The sequence below is a fragment of the Chrysemys picta genome, chromosome 7 (assembly GCF_011386835.1).
Source record: "Chrysemys picta bellii isolate R12L10 chromosome 7, ASM1138683v2, whole genome shotgun sequence".
NCBI classification, from domain to species: Eukaryota; Metazoa; Chordata; order Testudines; family Emydidae; genus Chrysemys; species Chrysemys picta.
In genome coordinates, this window is record NC_088797.1 from 71,708,807 (window position 1) to 71,729,762 (window position 20,956).

Consider the following 20,956-nt stretch of genomic DNA (forward strand, 5'->3'; position numbering starts at 1 on the left):
ACTGCAACACTGGAACCCAAACCTCTAAACACTTATTCACACAAATAGTCCCATTCACTTTAATGAGACTATTTACATAATTAAGGATAGCGGCATGAATCAAAGTTTGTAGGAATGCATCCCAGACTATTGTTGCTCTACTGTTGTGTTTTTATAACAAAGTTCTCTCTAAAACAGGCAGATGCCAATAAACAGCATAAAACTATCAACATGCATGGGCAATAGTATAGCTCTGGGTTTTCAATATTTATTTGCCAACAGAAATCCAAGGCTATTTTACATATTTTTGTACTTGTTGCTACAATGCAGCATTTTTAGCACTTTGCAAAGATGCATTTAACCTATCAGCCCCATGCCACTTTCCAGCATGTAATTAAAGCATGATTCAAAGTCACTGGGAATCTTTCTGTTGACTTTAAGGGATGGAACCAAAGACACTAATGCACTGAAGTGAGGAATCAATAGCAGAGTGCACAAGGAGCAAAGATTTTCTTGGAGAATTTCATTATGAATTGATAGTGTTAAAAGCACAACATTTTGACAGGTTTCTGCTCAGTGCCAGCTTTGCCATATGAACAGAGCAAGTCAAACTAGGACAGGAAAGTATTTATTGCATGACTGACCTTTGCCTGTAGGGTCTACATATTTTCTATCTTATAAAGGGCAGAAGAAATCCTAGAACGAGCTTTAGCACAGATTAATTATCAAACTGCTAAGCTATCCCAAAATCTCTCTTTCATCCCCAAAACACAAAAATATCAATTAAAGAAACCATATACTGAATTTGTAATGGAGTAATATTTTATTATATATTGTTGATCTTAACTGAATGTTGATTGCCCAACTAATCTGTACTGCTACAAGATGCTGAGGTGGAAAGAAACCTTTTTATTTTATAACCAAGAGGCATCCAGTTTCTCAATTCTGGTATCATTTCCAGACAAGTCAGTGTCTATTTAGAGCAGGCAAGTTAATACCCTTGACAATCAGCAACAACGCACCATCATTTGCTTGTTAAAAGTAATCTGATTAAGAACAGAAGAAGCCATTTGGATAAAACTTGAACAATCAAATATCCAGCTCAAACTCAAAACAAATTTGAATTTTGTAAAGGTTGTATAGTTTGTTTTTTAAATGGACACATCAGCACTTGCTCGGTTCAACTGGGAATATAAGTAATGAAATATAGAAAAAAAATACCACAATTGTGGAATTTTTGGCCAGGAGAAAACCAGAGAATTTTGGAAATCTCTTTGATCAGGAAATCAGGCTAAGTTCAGATATGATGATTATCTGATGCCTATTTGAAGTGAACTTCAAAACCTTTTGAAGTTTGCCCATTACTAACAAGAATTCATCAGATAACAACTCTCATTTAATATTCTAGATAGCACCTTTCATTTGAAAGCATTTTGGACTCTATCCTACATGGTACTGAGCACTGTAGCCCACATACAGCAAAGCACTTAAGCATCTGTAAAATTTTCAATACATGAGTAACCCCATTTATCCTAGAGAACTCAGATCAAGACCTTTATTATAAACAGTGTACATCCAGGAATCACTTCTTCCACTAATGAAATGCAACTAGTTCTGGATGGAAGCAGTAACCAATCTAATAAATGAGAAGAGGAGAATTTTTGGACAACGACATCAGGATGAATCCCTAAGGTTACTTCTAGAGCATTAATATTTAATATTCATGAAGGCCAGTCAGGATATTAGGTTTTGGGATACTTGCCTGAAAGGGTCTTATTTAGTGAACTACGTGGAATTCAGTGTATCAGCTTTAGAAGAGATTGTCTCTCCTGGTTCCATTGAATCTAGGTACAGTATTTACAACCTGATGCATAGAACACTAAATGAATTAGTAATCAGTAGCAAGTCAAATCAGTTTTTCCCAGAATTTGAATGATTTTTATTTTTATGATATTTGCCTTAAATTAGCTGCCTTAAAACATTTTGTTATCTAACTCTCAAACCCCCAGGTATCACTGATAAATTCATTCCATATATTAAATACACAATTACAGTAAGTCACTAAACTTCAGGAATCAACTTTCATGTCAGTTGGGTTTTCTTCCTCTGATTCAGCCGTGAGATTCAGTGCAGCCTAAGAGCAAAAAAAAAAGAAAGGAAAAAGAAGGATTACTCACCAGCATTAACAGAAATTGGTAAAAAATGCTACAAACCAAAGCAAACAGAAACGGTGTTTAGATAACCTTCAGCATGACTATGCATTCTCCTATTCAGTGAAATAACACTTTAGTTTTTATTCCCCTCTACCATCAACAAGTAAGACTGTATAGAGACAAATATCTCTGATTCCCAAGCTAACAAAGGGTACTAAAGGGTGAAAGTGTATACAATACTGTAAGAATATTGATCTGGTCCCACCGTTTTTATGTAAACTCACTGACAATATCTTTCCAGAATGCAAAAAGAATGTGTCATCACCAGACTAATACTTATACAATTGTGAACCTATTTTATATGCCCTAACACTGGGTAATTACATAGGTGAATGGCTACACACATAATTATTACTTATTTGTATATTTCATTACCCAATTTGCATGTGCAAATGCAGTAATAACTACATACCAAATATGCCTGCAATTGCATGCATATGATTACATAAGCTTAATTGTGAAAACCTGACTTCAAATGTATTCTTAGATTCATTAAAAATAAGAGCCACCTGTAAAACATTTGTAAAATAAACAGGCTGTTATTACATCCAAAACATGTTAACAAACATTCCTCATGCAATGTAAAATCAAAGCTGAAATTACATTACTGACAATAAAATAAGATGGGCAAGACAATTTAATGAAATTCAAAGAAAAAAAATTCTGGCAACAGCATACTAGAACTACAAACAGTCTTTACCAGTATCTTGAGTTACACAATCATTTAAAAAATATATATATATTCTGTTACTTGAAAACTTATTTAAAAAATGTCGAATTGAAAAGTGGGATCTAACACATTCTTTTGACCAGCAAGATATATGTAACTGGATACATTTCAGTTCTAGTAGCTGACCCAAGAGATATTGTTATACACGCTGCAATTCTTGCACAAGTCAAAATCTAATTCACATTCTCTCACTTCCCTATAGTGACAGATTCAAGGAGTATTGTGAGGACTGTGTGCTTTAGCACACCAGGAAAGAAAGAGCCTCTAATTACTCTCAAGATTCACCTCCAGCTGATTAAATTAGCACTTATTGTAGCCATATGATCACAGGGGCAAAGGGAGGTAGCTGCTCCCCTGGGAATATTGAAACTTTCATTTGGAAAACACGTTGAATGTACAAAGTTAGAAATTTAAGGATAAGCTCCATCACCGTTTTTCTCAACTGCTGAAACAGGGGCACAGCTCGGGGAAAATGAGACAGGGCAAGAGAGTTCCTATAATCAACTCATCCTTGATTGTGGGAATGGCCTGTGGGGGCCACTGGCAGTCAACAACTAGAGAGAACATTCCAAAGGCTGTTTTAACATGTACTGGGGATCAAGCTCTCTTCAGAAGGTCTGGAGAATATGGCCCAAATACTCTCTTTTAGGTCATAATGGAAGTGCTGACACAGCCTTAACTGTATAGCATTAGTGGGGACAGAAAAATCTCTATACAGGGATTACTTAGACTTTTTTTTTTTTTTTGGTACTTACGTCAGATTGCCCACTCTCATCTATCTCTTCAACTCGGGCCAAATTAGGGGCTCCATATTTATCTGTAAGCTCAGCTAATGTCCTTGATTTATCCCCCGGTTCCTACAATTGAATTACAAAGCTTACTGTGAGTTATTAGTAATTTTGTCACAAATGTATTTAAGAACTCTGAAGATATGTTAAAGAACCTTAGTTTGCACTAAACTAATGAAAATAAACAGATGCCATAGACTAGAGATTTATGGTAACAATCCCCTGGCATAAATAAATAAAGTGTGAAAAGGTCTATGTATTACCGTTAGGGCTAATATTAGTTATTATTAGAGGAATTTGAACAACTTTAGGTTTTCATGTAGTATCTTTTCTCTATTTCACTTTCATAAAGTTTGATATTTAAAGTGATAAACTGTCAATATTTTGACAAAATGATCTGAGAAAAATATTCTCCTTTAGATTGTGATGAACCCCATATACTGGAGGCTGGTCTATACTTAAAAATTTTACCAATATAGCCATGTCAGTTGGGGTGATTTTTTATTTTTAAAAAAGCCGTATGTAGACAAAGATATACGAGCAGAAAGATCCCTTATGACAGTATAATTTATTTTGCCTCACAAACCAGAATAAGCTATATAAACACTTTTATACTAGCATAAGTGCATCCACAGTAGGAAGGTTTACTGCGTTAGCTACACCATAGCTAAAGCAACAAAACTGTAGTAGTAGACAAACCCTAAGTGTGTTTGCATTTACAAATAGGAGGACTGGGGAAGTTATTCACTTGTGTTCCCATTTAAACAAAAACACTCTCATAACCATAACCAAGGAAGACTGCAGCACCACTAGGCAAACAAATGTATACTAAGTTGCACTCTAAAACCATTTATACTTGGTTATGAAAATTATGCTGAAGAGACTGATAGTACAGCCCAGTGTCTAACTCAGGAAATTTGAAATGAAGCTGCAGGGCTAGACATGCATTCCAGAAATGTTCTTTCACAGATGTTGACAGTTTGGTAAAATGTCCATAGGCTAAAAGCATACATACACAATTCCTGCACTGATCAGAGAGGATGTTTGATATCTAAGCATGGATTTTGGAAAGGCTGGTTGGTGACATTATCTAATTATTAATGGAACTTTGTCAGACCTCTTCAGCTTTTTGCTGCAAGGACAGCTCTTCTGCTTTCTCTTTCTCTGCCCTTTCTAGTTCCAGCTGAGCCTCCTCATGTTCTCGTTCCAGCTGAGCCTGCAGTCATTTTATGGAAGCAATATAACATGGACAAATTGAGGGAAAAAAAGGTAAACTACAGTAGGCTGACCTATGTTGGTGTTAAAGTTTGCAAAACAGAGGTTTTATATATGTACTTTTTGTCAAGAGACAAGATGGATGAGATAATATCTTTTATTGGACCAACTTCTGTTGGTGAAAGAGACAAGCTTTCGAGCTTACACAGCTCTTCTTCAGGTCTGGGAATTACTCATAGTGTTACAACTAAATACAAGATGGAACAGATTGTTTAGCATAAGTAGTTAACATATTTCAAGGGGGCTTAAATTCATGGACTGAATAGAGACACTAGATTTATGGCTTATTACAATGATCACCCACTAGCAACCCCCCATGTTTGTTTTCTCCCCATGTCTGGAGGGGTGTTAACAGACCACTTCACCTTGAATGGTCCCCTGAAGTGTGTGTTAACTACTTATGCTAAACAATCTGTCCCATCTTTATGGCCCTTCGTTTCCAGTTTTTATTTTATTTATTTTTTCTCGGGAATGTATCGGTGTTTATTACTACAACAACAAAAACAGCTGAAAATCAGTGCAAAAACTTTTACTAATTTTTCTGGGTAAATATTGGGATTTATTTTGGTGGACTTAAGGACAGGGGGGGAAAGCATTCAATAGATTAATGCTTTCATGAATGGAATTCAATGTGGTTTGCTGCAGAACTAAAACAGAACTCAAAACACAATGCCACCTCTGAGTTCAAGAAAACAATATATCACTAATCCCCAAATAAAGCTTTTCATTTGAATAAGCAGTTTACTGTTGTAGACTTAGAACTATTAGGCTATAAATATTTACATTTAATAATTGGGCCCAATATTTTAAAATATTTATAAACACTCATTGTGAGGTCTTTCAGTGTAATTTCCAAAAGTCCTGAGTAGTGTAGGCTCGCAGCAATCTTTTTAAGAAGTCTTTTCCCAGGCCCATTTTCCTACAGTCTTGGATGTAGCTGAATTTCAAAAATTCTCTTTCCACATCAGCTGAGCCAGGTGGGACACTGAGGATGCGAGAGACAGCACGGCTCAAAGTTGGACAGTCAGTGTGGTGGATTTCCCAGAATTCAAGAGGAGAGATGGAGTGGTTGTCTGTGGAAGGCATTGCCATATAGGCACTTTCCAGTTTTGTATTTTCTTCATTAGAAGCCACAAAAGGGGAGATTATACAAACATACTCTTTACATTTATCAGCTGAGGCCACACTTTTACGATGAGGGTCAAACAGCACAATGACTTTCCAGAATGATGATTCTCTCTGAAAAGCTGTAGGGGACATATTGCGAGCGTCAGTAACTTCCCACTTCTTTGACAGCTCTTCGTAAAAACTTTTGAAAGTTTTTGCAAGGTGGTCCTCCTGCACAGTGACTGGCAACACAGACATGAAAAAAAATTATTTTTTTTTCTGGAATCTCCCCAGATGTGCTTTTGTGAGAAAGTTCTGCAGAGATATTGTTAACCAGAATGCCAGACACCTTTGTATTAGAAAATGTGACAACTGTTAAAGAACTGGATTTCAATTTCTTCTGTGCTTCACGTAGTGGCTGAAGTGTTTCAATCAGGAATTTGAGTTTTGTACAAAGGCTTTGCCTAATTTCTTACATAGCTGCTTGAGATTTCAGCTTTTTGGCTTTTCCACTGTTGAACTCTTTGTGATCTAAAAGTTGCATTAATACACCTATTGCATTCTGAACACACTGTGCAGCCAAATACAGACTAAACCATCTTGTCGGTACAACTGGAATGCTGAAATGCTGTATTCAAGTGCGATCTCTTCGCAAACATCATAGAAGATTTTTTTTTTAATTTGAATGCTTGAAAACTGCACCAGCATCTATTACGGAATTTTTTAAATCAGCCATTTTGGGAACCCCTGTTGCATGAGAGACAGCAATGTGCAGCAGGTGAGCTGGGCAAGACAAACAAAGCAATTTAGGTTTTTCATTCAGCTTTACATCTTGTGTTTGAACTTCACGCAGTAAGAAGCCGAGTCAGAATTCACTGTAGCTCAAATCCTTCCACATAAGTGCATATTCATTTAAAGTTTTACTGACACCTGCCGCAACTGTTTGACTGCTGACTTTACAAACTCCAGATCTGCCAAAATTAGTGCAGGCTTCTCCAAAACAAAATGAAAAATGAAAACAAAATCACTGGGATTGGGCAGTCGAGAACATCTGACGATTCGTCAAAAATCAAAGAACTAACTATATTTCCAGTCAACCTCTCTTTAATTTTGTTGGTCAGAGCATCATCATTCTCCTCCAGATATTTCTTGGTCATATTGATTGAATTTGGCAAAGATTTTTCTGCTGGACAGAAATTTCATATAAAGTCCTCCAAAGGACCATCAACAAGGCTTAGCGGCTGCCCTGAAAAGCAGAGGGCATGTACAAATTCACTTATTACATCGTTTTGATCTCGCTCTTTCTGCCGTGCCCGGACAAATGCTGATTCCAATGTCTTAAGTGTCATTTGCTCTCGAAATGTTCTTTAATACGGTTGGCCTGAGTGTCAAGTACGATGCCACACCATTTGCAGCACATACACCCAACTTCATTCTTTTCTCCCGTTTTTGTTTTTTTTAAACTTTTGAATACTTCCTTATGTTCTGAAACATATTCTGATTTTCGTTTTCTTCCCATTTTAGTGTGTCAAATCTTTAAACCGTTATCTGCTAACAGCTTGAAATGTGTATATGGTGGGTGTGAGATTCATTAGGATGTTCAGATGCGCATGCACTTCAGCGCTTGCGTGCATGCCTGTTTGTTTATTGTGTGCATCTTCTAGACTAATATATAGCCTTACTTCAACAGACAGCTTTGCATATACACAAAAACTAATATATTATTGTAATACATATATCTCATGCAATGTACTGTATTTTCCTAATAAAACACGCTATTTTTTATATGTTTGAATTATACAGAAAAAAAAACAAATACTAAGTTTTGAAAAAAAAACGAGATTTTTTTCAGTAAAAACGGTTTAAACTGAAAATGAAGGGGCTTATCCATCTTGTATTTAGCTGTGACATTCTGGGTAAGTTTCCCAGACCTGAAGAGGAGCTCTATGTAAGCTCAAAAGCTTGTCTCTCTTACCAATATAAGTCGGTTCAATGAAAGACATTATCTCACCCACCTCATCTCTCCAATATCCTGGAACTGACATGGCTACAACACTGCATGCTTTTTCGTCACCATTTACAATGTATTTTATGCTTGAAAACATAAACATACAATAACTGAAATAAGAAGAAGTTTAGATTTGTTGAAATATCAGGTGACTCAACAATCTTATCAGTTGTGGACCAGAATGGAGAGCAAGGTCTTTTGATTGTCAAAGGGAAAACAGAATAGACAATTGAAGACCTTACCCTTCCATACATCCCTCACACACACTCATTAAAGATCAAATCCAATGTCCATTTGAAGACAACTAGAACTCACAAGAATTTAAGCCCCAGATTTTTAAAGGTATTTTAGGTGCTACTGCATTCAGCGTTGCAATGTCTAACTGATTTAGGTGGCTAAATCTCATTTCAAAAGGGATTTAAACACATAGGAGCCAAAATCTCATTGACAGTCTATGGGGTTTGGGTTACTAAATGCCTAATCTGGCTTGAAAATGAGATTTAGGCTCCTAAATCAGTTAGCTGTTGCAACGCTGAACGCATGAACGTCTACATACCTTTAAAAATCTGGGCCTCAGGTCTTTGCTGCCATCATATGTCAGAAATTGCATAATTTAAGTATAAATAATGTTTTATTCATTAACACTTATGCTGGAGAATCAAATACTGACAGCAAAAATCTTGTTTTATTCGCTGTAATATTTTGTGAAAATATATTAACAAACATGACCACTAAGTCCAAAAGTGGCATTCAGATGCTCTTTGGTCATATGCAGTCATATAGAGCACATGCATGTGCCCAGAGCTAGTCGCTCAAAACTGTGACCCACACACAACCAGTCCCTTGAAAAATGTGACTTTACTGTGACAAAGCTGAGGGGAAAATTCATAACAAATAACTTATTTGATTAATTTAGCCTTTTCTTTCTTTGTGAGCCACTTGCAGATATAACATCATATACTCATATGTATTAATTATTTGAAATTATTCATGAAATTCTTCAGCAAATATTTCGGTTTTCAAATTGTTAAATTGTAAATTAAATATGCAATTCATGCTATAACTTACACAACTAAACTAATGAGAGCAGCATGAGTTTAAAATTCTATATTTGATTGTCATATGCTTAGATTACACTGTTATGGTTAATTATGTAAGCAATCCCAATCTGGGAATAGCAACAATACCATGCGATATACAAACGGGGCTATTTCAGACACTGCTCATTCAAACAGGTGGCTTCAGGTCATGGGAGGCAGAGGTCCGCTCTACCAAGGCCAGCTAGAAATGTGAGTCTTTATTTCTCATGTTTCAGTTCTATATAATTTTTTATGCTGAAATAACTCTACTGTGATGATAAATTGAGACGTATGAAGAATCAGGACATCTCCTTAGCCCATGCTATCCCACAACACAGATTTTGCCTTCTTTTATTTAACAGGAAACCTCCATCCACTAATCCTGACTCTTTCCACAAACACACAATTTCTGGATACATTCACTATTACCTTCTCTTCCCACATGCAGATGTTAGAGCAGAGCAGTTGGGCAAAGTAACACGAAGAAGGTTACACATTAAATTGCAGACATGCAAGTGGTTCCCTAGGTCTGCTTGAGGCTGCCCTTGTATATAACTAACACAGTATGAATTATTAAATATATATTCAAATATACATCCTACACATATATTTTACAAATATTGAAACATTCACTTTGCATGAACACTCATAACAGAAATGCTCACATAATGTTTGTTGAAAGCAAACATGACAAAAATGCATACATGACCAAATCAAAATTCAACGTCCAATTCAAACAAATATTTGCAAAAAAAAAAAAAAAAAATTCTCAGCTCTACACTCTACATAGGATAGGAGGCTACATCACAGATCAGGGAACCACAGTGGATGTGCTCCATGATCATACAATGGCAACCACTTGTAAAGTTGTGTGTTTATGTAAATTACAGATCTGTTGATTGTCTGCCACAATATAGGGAGCAGTCCACATCTACTGAATACACCTATTATGTGCATGGACAGTAGGGCTGTCAAACGATTAAAAAAATAATTTGCAATTAATCGTGATTTTAAACAATAATAGAATACCATTTATTAAAATATTTTGGATGTTTTCTACATTTTCAAATATATTGATTTCAATTAAAACACAGAATACAAAGTGTACAGTGCTCACTTTATATTTATTTTTATTACAAATATTTGCACTGTAAAAAACAAAAGAAATAGTATTTTTCAATTCACCTTATACAAATACTGTAGTGCAATCTCTTTATCATGAAAATTCAACTTACAAATATAGATTACATACAAAAAATAACTGCACGCAAAAACAAAGCTATGTAAAACATTAGAGCCTACAAGTCCACTTAGACCTACTTCTTGTTCAGCCAACCGCTCAGACAAACAAGTTTGTTTGCATTTGCAGGAGATAATGGTGCCTGCTTCTTATTTACTATGTCACCTGAAAGTGAGAACAAGTGTTCCCATGACACTTTTGTAGCCAGAGTTGCAAGTTATTTACATGCCACATATGCTAAACATTTGTATGCCCCTTATTGCTTCGGCCACCATTCTAGAGGACATACTTCAGTTATGTAATTAAAAAAAAATCTACATTTGTAAGTTGCAGTTTCATGATAAAGATATTGCACTACAGTACTTGTATGAGGTGAATTGAAAAATACTATTTTTTGTTTATCATTTTTACAGTGCAAATATTTGTGATCAAAAATAATATAAAATGAGCACTGTACACTTTGTATTCTTTGTTGTAATTGAAATCAATATCTTTGAAAATGTAGAAAAATACCCAAAAAATATTTAATAAATTGGTATTCTGTTATGGTTTAACAGTACAATTAAAACTGCGATTAATCGCAATTAATTTTTTTAATAGCCATTAATATTTTTTAGATAATCACATGAGTTAACTGCAATTGACAGCCTAATTGACAGGCAACTATACATAGTGAACGCCAGCCCCTGACATGCCAATTGTAAGTTACTGATGCTCAGAGAAGCCTTAAATTGGGTATTCTTTGCCTTAGGATTCTGCATTATTTAAGGAGATCATACTGCAAAGTCAGTTTCCTTGCTTAGCCACTTCCATGTTCTGGATGGTCATGTCACTTATTATTTGGCACATAGACACTTTATACAAGTCACATTATAGTGCTTTTATGCTGCGTTATTGTAACACCATTATACAGACATATGCAATATGTCAACCATAAGATACATACCTAGGCTGGTTCCAGTGTTATGAGTAAGGCTGCGAGTCTGTCATGGAGGTCACGGAAGTCATGGACTGCGTAACTTTCAGGGACCTCTGTGACTTTTGCAGGGGCCGGTGCAACTAGCCCGGGGACCGCCTGAGCAGCTCAGGCAGCCCCTGGGCCAGCCACACCAGCTGCTGCTGGGGCAGTCTCTGGCCACTATCTCCCTCCCCAGCAGCAGCAGGAGTTTGGGTGTGGGAGGGGGCTCAGGGCTAGGGGCTGGCATGTGGGAGGGGGTGAGGGCTCTGGCCAGCTCTTACCTCAGGGGGCTCCCTGGAAGCGGTGACATGTCTCTCCCTTGGCTCCTAAGCGGAGGCATGCCCAGGCAGCTCTATGCCTTGCCTTCGCCCGCAGGCACTGCCCCCGCAGCTCCCAGCCAATGGGCGCTGCGGAGCCAGCACTTGGGGTGCAGGCAGAGCGCAGAGCTCCCTGGCCACGCCTCTGCCTAGGGAGCCACACGGAACCAGGTAGGGAACCTGCCAGCCCCGCCAAACCTCCCCCACACCCAGCACCAGCGAGGGTCCCGGGCCACACTCTCCTCCTCCCCCACCCCCAAGCACCCACAGCACTACTGGGTCACCTCTCATCCCCCCAGAGCACCCAAGATTTAGTCAGGGGTATATAGTACAAGTCATAGACAGGTCACGGGACATGAATTTTTGTTTACTCCCTGTGACCTGTCCATGACTTTTACAAAAATACCCGTGATTAAAACAGCCTTAATTATGAGATGTCAATGCCACAGTATTATCTGCTAGAAATTTTAATTACTTTTATTATTGACTATATTTTGCCAGACCTGCTGCTCCTCTGCAAGTTTCTGCTGGAACATGAGTTCTTCTTCCTTCATTTTTTCTAACATTTCCAGTTCTTTCAGGGCCTCCTCACGCTCTTGCTCAAGTTCAGCCCTCTCCTGCTTCCTCTGTCATTGCAAGATATTGACAAATCAGAAAAAAGATTAACTAATATTGGCTATATTGTCATTACAGTTTGTGAAAGAGTAACAGTAATCCTTTTAAATGCAGAGAGATCCACCTGTTGTTCTTCATCTAAATTTCTCCTGTATTTGTAAATCCAGTATGCCAGATACTCTATTGGGTCTATGGGCCGATGCTCTACCACTTCTGCAAGTCCCTTTGCCAAGCATATTCCTAGGCATCTCTTGAGGTATTCAGACTCCATTCACACCTCCTGAAAAATGTAAAGGAAGCAGACACTAAACAGTGATTCCCGATTTAAACTAAAATATATTTTAAGAATTACTGACTAGACCATATCAAATAGTTTGTTGCAAATAGTTTAGCCAATGAATTCAGCCGTTTTTTTTTTGGTGAATGCTCTGTGAAGAGGTTGTGCATTGTATTAAAGACAGTGTTATCTAGTTGACAAGGCACTAGACCTTGCCATGACCTGCTAGATAACTTTGGAAAAGGTCATTTGTGTCGATTCCCTTCTCACCCCTTTGTCCATCTTGCGTATTTAGACTGCAAGCTCTTCAAGGCACAAACTTTCTCTCACTGTGTGAACAATGCCTAGCAGCAGGGGTCCCAATCTGAGTTGGGGTCTATAGGTACTGTAGTATTACTTATAATAAATACTAGTTTGCTCATTTTTTACAAGTGTTCAATACTTTGTGCATGAACATTTTATCACAGAGTTTTTGAGCTGATTGCAATTAATATTTGCTATGCATACTTTATGACCTAGACATCTAAGTCACATGTTATGGTGTCCGCTCCCTGATCAGATGGCCTAAGCTTTATAAACTGGAATTCCCTTTTTTGTTCACAAATTATCTGTGAATATTTGTAATTGTCAGACTAATGTGAGAGTAATTAAAACAGCTTTGCAAAATGACTACGAGAGTAGTCCCAATACAAATGCTCTAATAAACAGATGTATTCATGCTAGGATTTGAGAGATTTTGCTTCCAGAAAGAATTCTTGTGAATAAAAGCTTGTTCTTCTGTGGCTAGGTGAATAAAAGTCATGAATACAATCAAAACAAATGTGTAGGTTATAGCCATAAAAATCTTCATTAATGCTGCGTTACTGACAAAGAGCATGCACACATCTGATGTATTTTAATCAGAAAATGAAGTGGACATGCACTTTCTGAAATAAATAATCTATATTATATGCCAGTATGGTATGATTTGAATAAAGCAAGAGACATCCCAGTCCTGTGCCTAACTACAAGACCATCCTTCCTAAAAACAAATAACATCTTTAATTTACCAGCAAGCATAGGCAGACCCTGGAAGTTGGTATGAACTTACACTGCCTAAGAAAGTACTTCTCCCCAACTTTAGACATGCTCCCCTTTGCCAAAAAGAGTTCCAATCTGCCAGATATTTTGAGAAAAAAACATCATTCACAGAGCATTTTTCTCAACTATGATTTACAGTGATTATTCATGAACTTGGCTTTTAATTTCCTCTGAACCTTAGACCCTCTGTCTTCTGACTATATTTGAAGCATATTAAAAGCAGATCAGATGAGGCTTGCTCTTGCTCCCATTGAAGTCAAAATCTCTGATTCTCTGTTCATTCAGATTGTAAAATAATATTTGTCTTAATATACTTCCCAGGATATGTTTGTTCTCCAGTCAAGCGAAGCACCACCATCGTCCATAGTTATACAGATAATGAAATAATAAAAACAAGCTTTAAAATTTATTCTTACTATATTCTGTTTATGTAAGGCCAGATTCTAAAATCTTACTTATGTTGAGTATAACCTTTCTCCACAAAAAAAGTCCTATTGAGGTAATTGGGACTACTTGTTGAGTAAAATATTAAAAGGATACTAGAATCTATGTTGTACCAATTTCTTTACAATGTTATAACTTCTTGAAGGACATATCATTTCAGTTGTTTTAAAAGTTTTTAACCATCTTTCTAACTAGATTACATTTAAGGAAACAACAAACTCTCTTAAACATGGCTCATTGTCAATTAGTTTTATAGAACTTCAGATGGAGATGCACAATGAGATATACATAACTCATCAGTTCAGAGAGAATTTTTTAAAATATGTACAGCGTAGGGACCATTCTTGTTAGGTAAATACCTCTCTTACACCTGCCTGTATGTATCCAAAACATAGAGTACAATTCTGCTCCATTTGTTTCAAAATGTAATTTCCATGAAGCAGTAGTTGCTTAACATAGTTTAGGAAATATTCACTTATCTCCAGTTACAATAGTACATGATCACTACAGTTTTCCTTATAGTGCTAAATTCTATTAGCTCTTCTCTAATAGTCCCAAATAGCTATTTTCTGTCCCTAAATACACACTTCACTGAATTCAATGTGGATTCCAAAGGAACCTAGAAGCTACTTAGAATTTAAATAATTTCTGTGTATGATCTATTTAAGAAGAAGAAAACAGATCTTATCTAAAGGCAAGTCACACAAATGCAGGAGATCAGAAACATCACAGACTATTCCTTCCTTCTGATCTCTTGCACAGACACCCCTTAGGTATGCTTCCTGTTAAGTTCAAAGCTTACTTTCTGGCACACTGGCATATATCAGTGTTTTGTCACAATGCACCTCCATAGAATGCACATCTGAACACACTTACCTCCTGAAGGTTCTATAGTTTCCTCTCACCTCAAAGGATTCTGCAACCCACTCTTCAAATATATTTACATTCTTGGCATGGTTTGTACACTTTGTTTTTGGGATGTTTGATTTTCTTGTTTAAACCATTTCTACAAGAAAAGAACAGTTAGGTATGAGACAAGTATCAATAGCATAAAGGGCTTCATTTATGGGCATATGTCTCATCTCTGCTACTCATGAGATTAAAAATATATTGACTCAGAATGCAGTTTTTGTTTTCCTACAGCCTGACGTCAGCTAAGTTTTAAGCATGTGTATAAGTGTTTGTACGATCAGGACCCAATATATTACTACTATTACAATACTGTTATACAATATAATAATGATACGACTATAACAACGATAATACTAACATCCTTGTTTTGGGATTTGTGTGTGAACACTGACCGAATATTGCTTATTGTAAATACAGTACTGAAATCACTGTCTGTTTAGTATATGATTCCCAACGCTTTGGAAGTAATAAAAGATCACAGAAAAAAAATAGTTTGACACACTTTCATTTTTAGAACTTAAACTTAAGTTAAACTTAGAACTCAAAATACATTTAGCTTTTTGCTATCATCTGCAAAATATCAGCTTTTTCTAAACCTTTTAGTAAGCACTGGCCCTTTACATACAGTTAAAGTAGAGGTTCAAACTGGAAAGCAGAAAATATATCAAGTGTAAAGAATATTTCTAATTTAGATACAAGGATAATAGCTCCCTTACAAATACTTAAGCACCATAACAATGTAAAAGACCTAGTCAACGTTTTATTTAGGCCAGAAGTGTTCACAGTGCAATCTGTGGTGCACTAAAACATAATTTAGGATTGTTCTCTTTGTATAAGCAAAGAATGAGGGCAAAAATGATCATCTGTCAGTTTTTAATGCTGGTGAATGGAGATGAAAAACAACTCTTTCCAGGAAGGTGAAAATGCAAGCAAAATTATAGTTGTGTGTATTTGTGTTTTGATTTTCAACAGCTGTAGCACTATCTAGCTTGGGCTAAAGCAGTGTTTTCAATCTGTGGACCCGGTGGCGGAGAGGTGTCCAAACTATGCCTAAAATTTCCAAAGGGGTCCACACCTCTATCTGAAATGTTTTAGGGGTCCACAAATGAAATAAGGTTGAAAACCACTGGTTTATATGATTTGTTATGAACCAACACGATGGTCCTGCTGGCTGGGGGGAGGCTGCTGGGAGACAGATGACCAGGGGCTGCGGCTGGTGCATTGTTGCTATAAACGGCCTGGAGGCGGTTTGGGGGAAAGGAGTGTGCTGAGAAGGTCCCGCAGACTCACGGGAGACCCATCGGCAGGGCAGAGCCACCCGCACAGGACCCCGGACATGGCGCCCCATGCCGCACCCCGCGCACACGGCACCCCGCGCCCCCTTCACGAGGGGAAACCGCTTTGAAAGGTTCCCCCGCGCCCCTTCCCACGCTGCGGCTCCGCGCACATCCCAGATTCACTGGAGCGGAGCCCCACTGGGGACGACAAGGCCCGAGCTCATGCCCCCACCCCACTTCTCTGGGGGGCGCGACCCCTGCTGCGGCCTGGGCGCCCTACCGGGTGCGTTCGCCAAGCAGCAGTGCAGCGCGTGCCAGCGAACCGTGCGCGTGTGATGAGTAAGCAGGACTCGGCGGGCGAACGAGCGTCCAGCCTAGGAAAGGGGCGCTGGCCGTTGCTTTGAGGGGCGCGCAGCGCAGAGGGCACCCCCGCAGCGCGCGGAGTGGGAGGGGCCTGCTCGAGAGCGTCCCGTCGCTAGGCAGCCGCCCGCGTGACCCGGGCGGTAGGATTGGTGGTGGGGCTGGTGCCAGGCGCTGTCACGTGAGTAAGGTGGCGGGGTTAACCCCCTCGGGGCCGGGCATTGGCAGAACATCGGCCCGGCCTGAGGGCAACTCGCCTTGGAGAGCCGGACACGGTGGGATCCCGGCGTGTGGGCCGGACCGGGCGCGCCTGGTTCTGGGGGAACCGACCGCGCTCCGCCCACCCGTGGGCGGCGGCATCGCAGCGGGCACCTGGTGGGGTCAGCCCCGGGCAGGCAGCCTGGCTGGGGTGGGAGAGATAGTGGGGCCCCAGCGTGCAGCACGGCTCGAGAGCCTGTCACCATGTGTACAAAGGACTGTCCCGTCCCCTACACCCAGCGGTGAGTGACTGACTGATCTTTACACAACAGAAACCTCTGCTACTTTACCTCGTGTAATACCAGCAGCGTGCCAACTCCCCGCTGCTCATTGCGGTAGCTACCCATAAGTAAGGTAAAGAGCCCCTGGTCTGTTCCTGGAGAGGACACAATAACCTCAGTAACCTGGACAGAAGGGGTTCCCACTCAAACAGACTCCAGTGTACAAGACTTACTCCTGGTGGAATTCTGCACCAAAAAAAAAAAAAAAAATTATGTGTACAGTGTTTTAAAATTCTGCATATTTTATTTGTCAAAATAACACAGTATAATCACACCAGTTTTAATTATTTTTGGTCATTTATTTCAAAATACCTGTCACCAAGTATGTCTGAAACAATACAGACAAGAAAAAACGATTCAGGAAATGTTTTTTGACAAATAGATTCCTTACTAGGCATATTAATACAGAACTCTGAGTAATAATTCATTTAAACTACAATACAGAACCATATTTACCACACCCCTCAGAAGCAAAGGCTTGGGGGAGTCAGTGGTAATGGAGGAGCTGGGGGAGTAAATTGCTGGGAAGGAACCTGGGTGTGAAGTTGGAGGGTTGTGGGAATGGGTGGGAAATGTGGGTATGGGTAGGAAAAGTATGGTTTTGAGGGTTTTTGAGGGGCGGGGAGGATTGTTAGGGAGCTGCCCCGCTCCAGACCATGGCTGACTCCTAGCATCTCCCATTCAGTCAAGCACATCTGCCCCTGTCCCCATGTGTTCCCACACTCCCTGTCCACATGTGTCCCTCCACCCCGACTCAGTCTCCCCATCCCCATGTGGCCCTGCACCCTCTCCCCCATCCCTATGTGGCTCTGTACCCTCTCCCTCTGTCCCCATGTGTCTCTGTGCCCCCACCTAGCCACTCCCCTGTCTCTATGTAGCTCTGCACCCCCTCCCCCATCACAATGTGGCCCTGACATCACACCCCAACACCCCATGCTGTCTGTCTCCCCATAGCTCCTGTTTCGTGACCTGGCATGACAGGCACTGCAAAGAAGGCAGGCTATTTGTCTTCCCGAGCTGGCTGGGAGCTGCTGCTACTGTTCTTACACCACAGCACCCTCTGGTGGGAAAAAGGTGGAACTGCAGCAACATTTCTGTAGAAGCTTTTTTCTGCGCAAAAAAATAAAAATATGCACAGCTCATTAATTATGCGCACACACAGTAGTGCAGAATTCCCCCAGGAGTAAAGACTCAGTCTGAGGCCCAATCTACCCTAGGAATTTACATCACTATAGCTAAGTCTCTCAACAGTGTGAAAAGTCCACACCCCTGAGAAATGTAGCTATACCGACCTAACCCCTAATATAGACAGCACTAGGTCAATGGAAGAATTGTTCCATCAACCTAGCTACAACCTCTCAGGGATGTGGATTACCTACACCAATGGAAAAATCCCTCCCCATTGGTTGAGGTAGTGTCTACACTGACGCATTATAGAGTTGTGCCGATGTAGCATTTAAATATAGGCATACTGTTAGGCTTTGCCTACACTAGCACTTTTGTTGGAAAAAACACCCCCCTGACCGACATAAGTTTCACCGACAAAAGAGCTGGTGTGGACAGTGCCACTGCCATGGCTACCGCCACTTGTTGGGGGTGGTTTAATTATGCTGGCGGGAGAGCTCTCATCTGCTGGCATAGAGCGGCTATACGGGAGACCTTATATCGATCCAGCTGCAGTGGTACAGCTGTGCCGCTGTAAGGTCCATAGTGTTGACATAGCCTTAGTACTTACTTCCATAATTGCCCTACACTGTCACTGCACTGTCAGTTTCTTATCATTTACACTTTCTTCTGTAAAAGCCACTTACGCTGTCTAGATTAGCCTGGAAGCTTCTTTATAAATCCAACATTTTGTACTCTATTTGTGAAAAATGAAAACTAAGACTATTGCGTTTGATTCAGTGCCATGCAGATTGTGCTAGTTAGGGCTATACTGCAGATCCAGTAGGAATAAAACAATACTTAAGGAGTAATATTTTACCAAGATCGATACAGAATTTAATTAGAAGTGCAATACAGGGACTTTCACTTCTAGAGAACCAAGATGGTAGTAACCAAAAGTGGTTACCAGCGGATGTCTTTCCAATAGGCTATGTGAAATGAGTTGCTGGTATCAGTATAGTGATGTTCATCTCACAAAACCAACAACTTAGTTGCCACCTTTCTTAGCTGTGTCATTCAAGAATGTATTGGCCATTAAGGCTGAATTATTCCCTTACTACCAGAAATGGTTCCCCATGTCAGGGTTGAGATGTATCACCAAGGCAATGTAAACAGATCTGTATAACCACCAATGTCCATATGAAACCTTTTGTTAGTGCACATGTTCTCACTCAATAATGTCTAAAACATTTCAGTTAATATATTGGTGCAGCGCTTGGTAGAAGATAAGAATGGATACAGAGTACCTCAAAAAATGCATAGGAAAATGCTTAGCTGAAGGACTTGCAGAGGTGGCAGAGCATCGGCCAGCAGATCCAATTAATTATCTGGCATACTGGCTCTACAAATACAAGAAAAATTTAAATAAAGAAGAAGAGGTGAATTTCCTTTCATTTAAAAAAAATCTTTTTTGACATTTAATCCCAACTTGGCTGATTTTAGTTTCCATATTTTGTCATTGGTCAATGTCATAATTTTTCTGCAATGCTAGAGGAAGGTAGAGAGGGCCCAGCTCATACAAGATCGTGCAAAGGCCCTGTTAGAACTGGAAATGGTACAAAAACTGAAAGCAGAAGAGCTCCTGATCAGGCAGAAAACTGAAGCACATTATCAGGTCTGGCAGAATTTAATCTTGTGTACTACATTTTAAAACTGAAATCTTATTATCTTTACATGCTTAAGAACATTGAATCTTAATAAAACTATTTAACACTTAGCATTGTTAATCTAATAATGCAGTAGTTTTCATCTAAAATGTTTTTTTAATATTAAAAAATTAATCCTCACAATTCTCCTGAAATTAGCATAGATAGGTAAATAATTTTTATCCCCATTTTACAGACAAGAGATAAGGAATTCTCACAGTGTCCCCAATTACCTGTCCAAGAGGGAAATTTAGATTATAATCCAACAGCTCATATTTATATTCTTCATCCTTGCAATGTCCAGGCTTACTCATATTGTCAGTTCCCTGTCCGCTGTGTCACAAGTCATAAAAGCAGTTTGTCTACATTGGGAAATCTTTTCTAAACATTGGTAACATTGGTCCTGTTTCATCAATGGTAGACACATTAGAAGTCCTAGTATAAAGAGACTGCCAGCATTTTGAATACCATGTCAAAATCACAGCTGACAAAATTTATAGATAATTCAAACATTGGCAGAGTGGTAATGATGAGGAAGACAGGGCATTCATGCAGAGTGATCTGCATCACTTTGTAAACTGGGCCTATTCAAACAAAATGCATTTTAATACAGCCAGCTGCAAAGTTTTACATCTAGGACCAAATAATTTAGGGCAGCGGTTCTCAAACTGTGGGTCGGGACCCCAAAGTGGGTCACCACTCTGTTTTAATGGAGTCGCCAGGGCTGGCGTTCAACTTACTGAAGCCAAAGTCTGAGCCCCACCACCCAGGGCTGAAGCCAAAGCCTGAGTGCTTCATCCTTGGGCAGCAGGGATCAGGCTTCAGCTTCAGCTCTGGGTGGCGGGGCTCAGGTTACAGCTCCCCCACCCAGGGCCAAAGCCCTCAAGCTTTGGCTTCAGCCCCACTCCAGGGAGGCAGGGCTTGGGCTTCGGTCCCTCTTCCTGGGAT

General features: G+C 39.4%; 1 protein-coding gene across 3 annotated transcripts; it reads right to left on the reverse strand.

The window, feature by feature from the left end:
• Positions 1-233: 233 nt before the first annotated feature.
• Positions 234-16,780, reverse strand: DYDC1 (DPY30 domain containing 1). Of its 3 annotated transcripts, XM_005293963.5 has the most exons (7): positions 16,580-16,780; positions 14,987-15,116; positions 12,434-12,589; positions 12,198-12,320; positions 4,828-4,926; positions 3,678-3,779; positions 234-2,113 (listed from the first exon to the last, which is right to left on the reverse strand). In XM_005293963.5, exons 3-7 carry the CDS (start codon positions 12,578-12,580, stop codon positions 2,048-2,050), a joined length of 537 nt encoding a protein of 178 aa, XP_005294020.1. In that variant the 5' UTR covers positions 12,581-12,589; positions 14,987-15,116; positions 16,580-16,780; the 3' UTR covers positions 234-2,047. The 3 variants fall into 3 exon arrangements, with proteins under 3 accessions (XP_005294020.1, XP_023962708.1, XP_005294022.1); XM_024106940.3 differs by lacking the exon at positions 4,828-4,926; XM_005293965.5 differs by lacking the exon at positions 3,678-3,779.
• Positions 16,781-20,956: the final 4,176 nt, after the last annotated feature.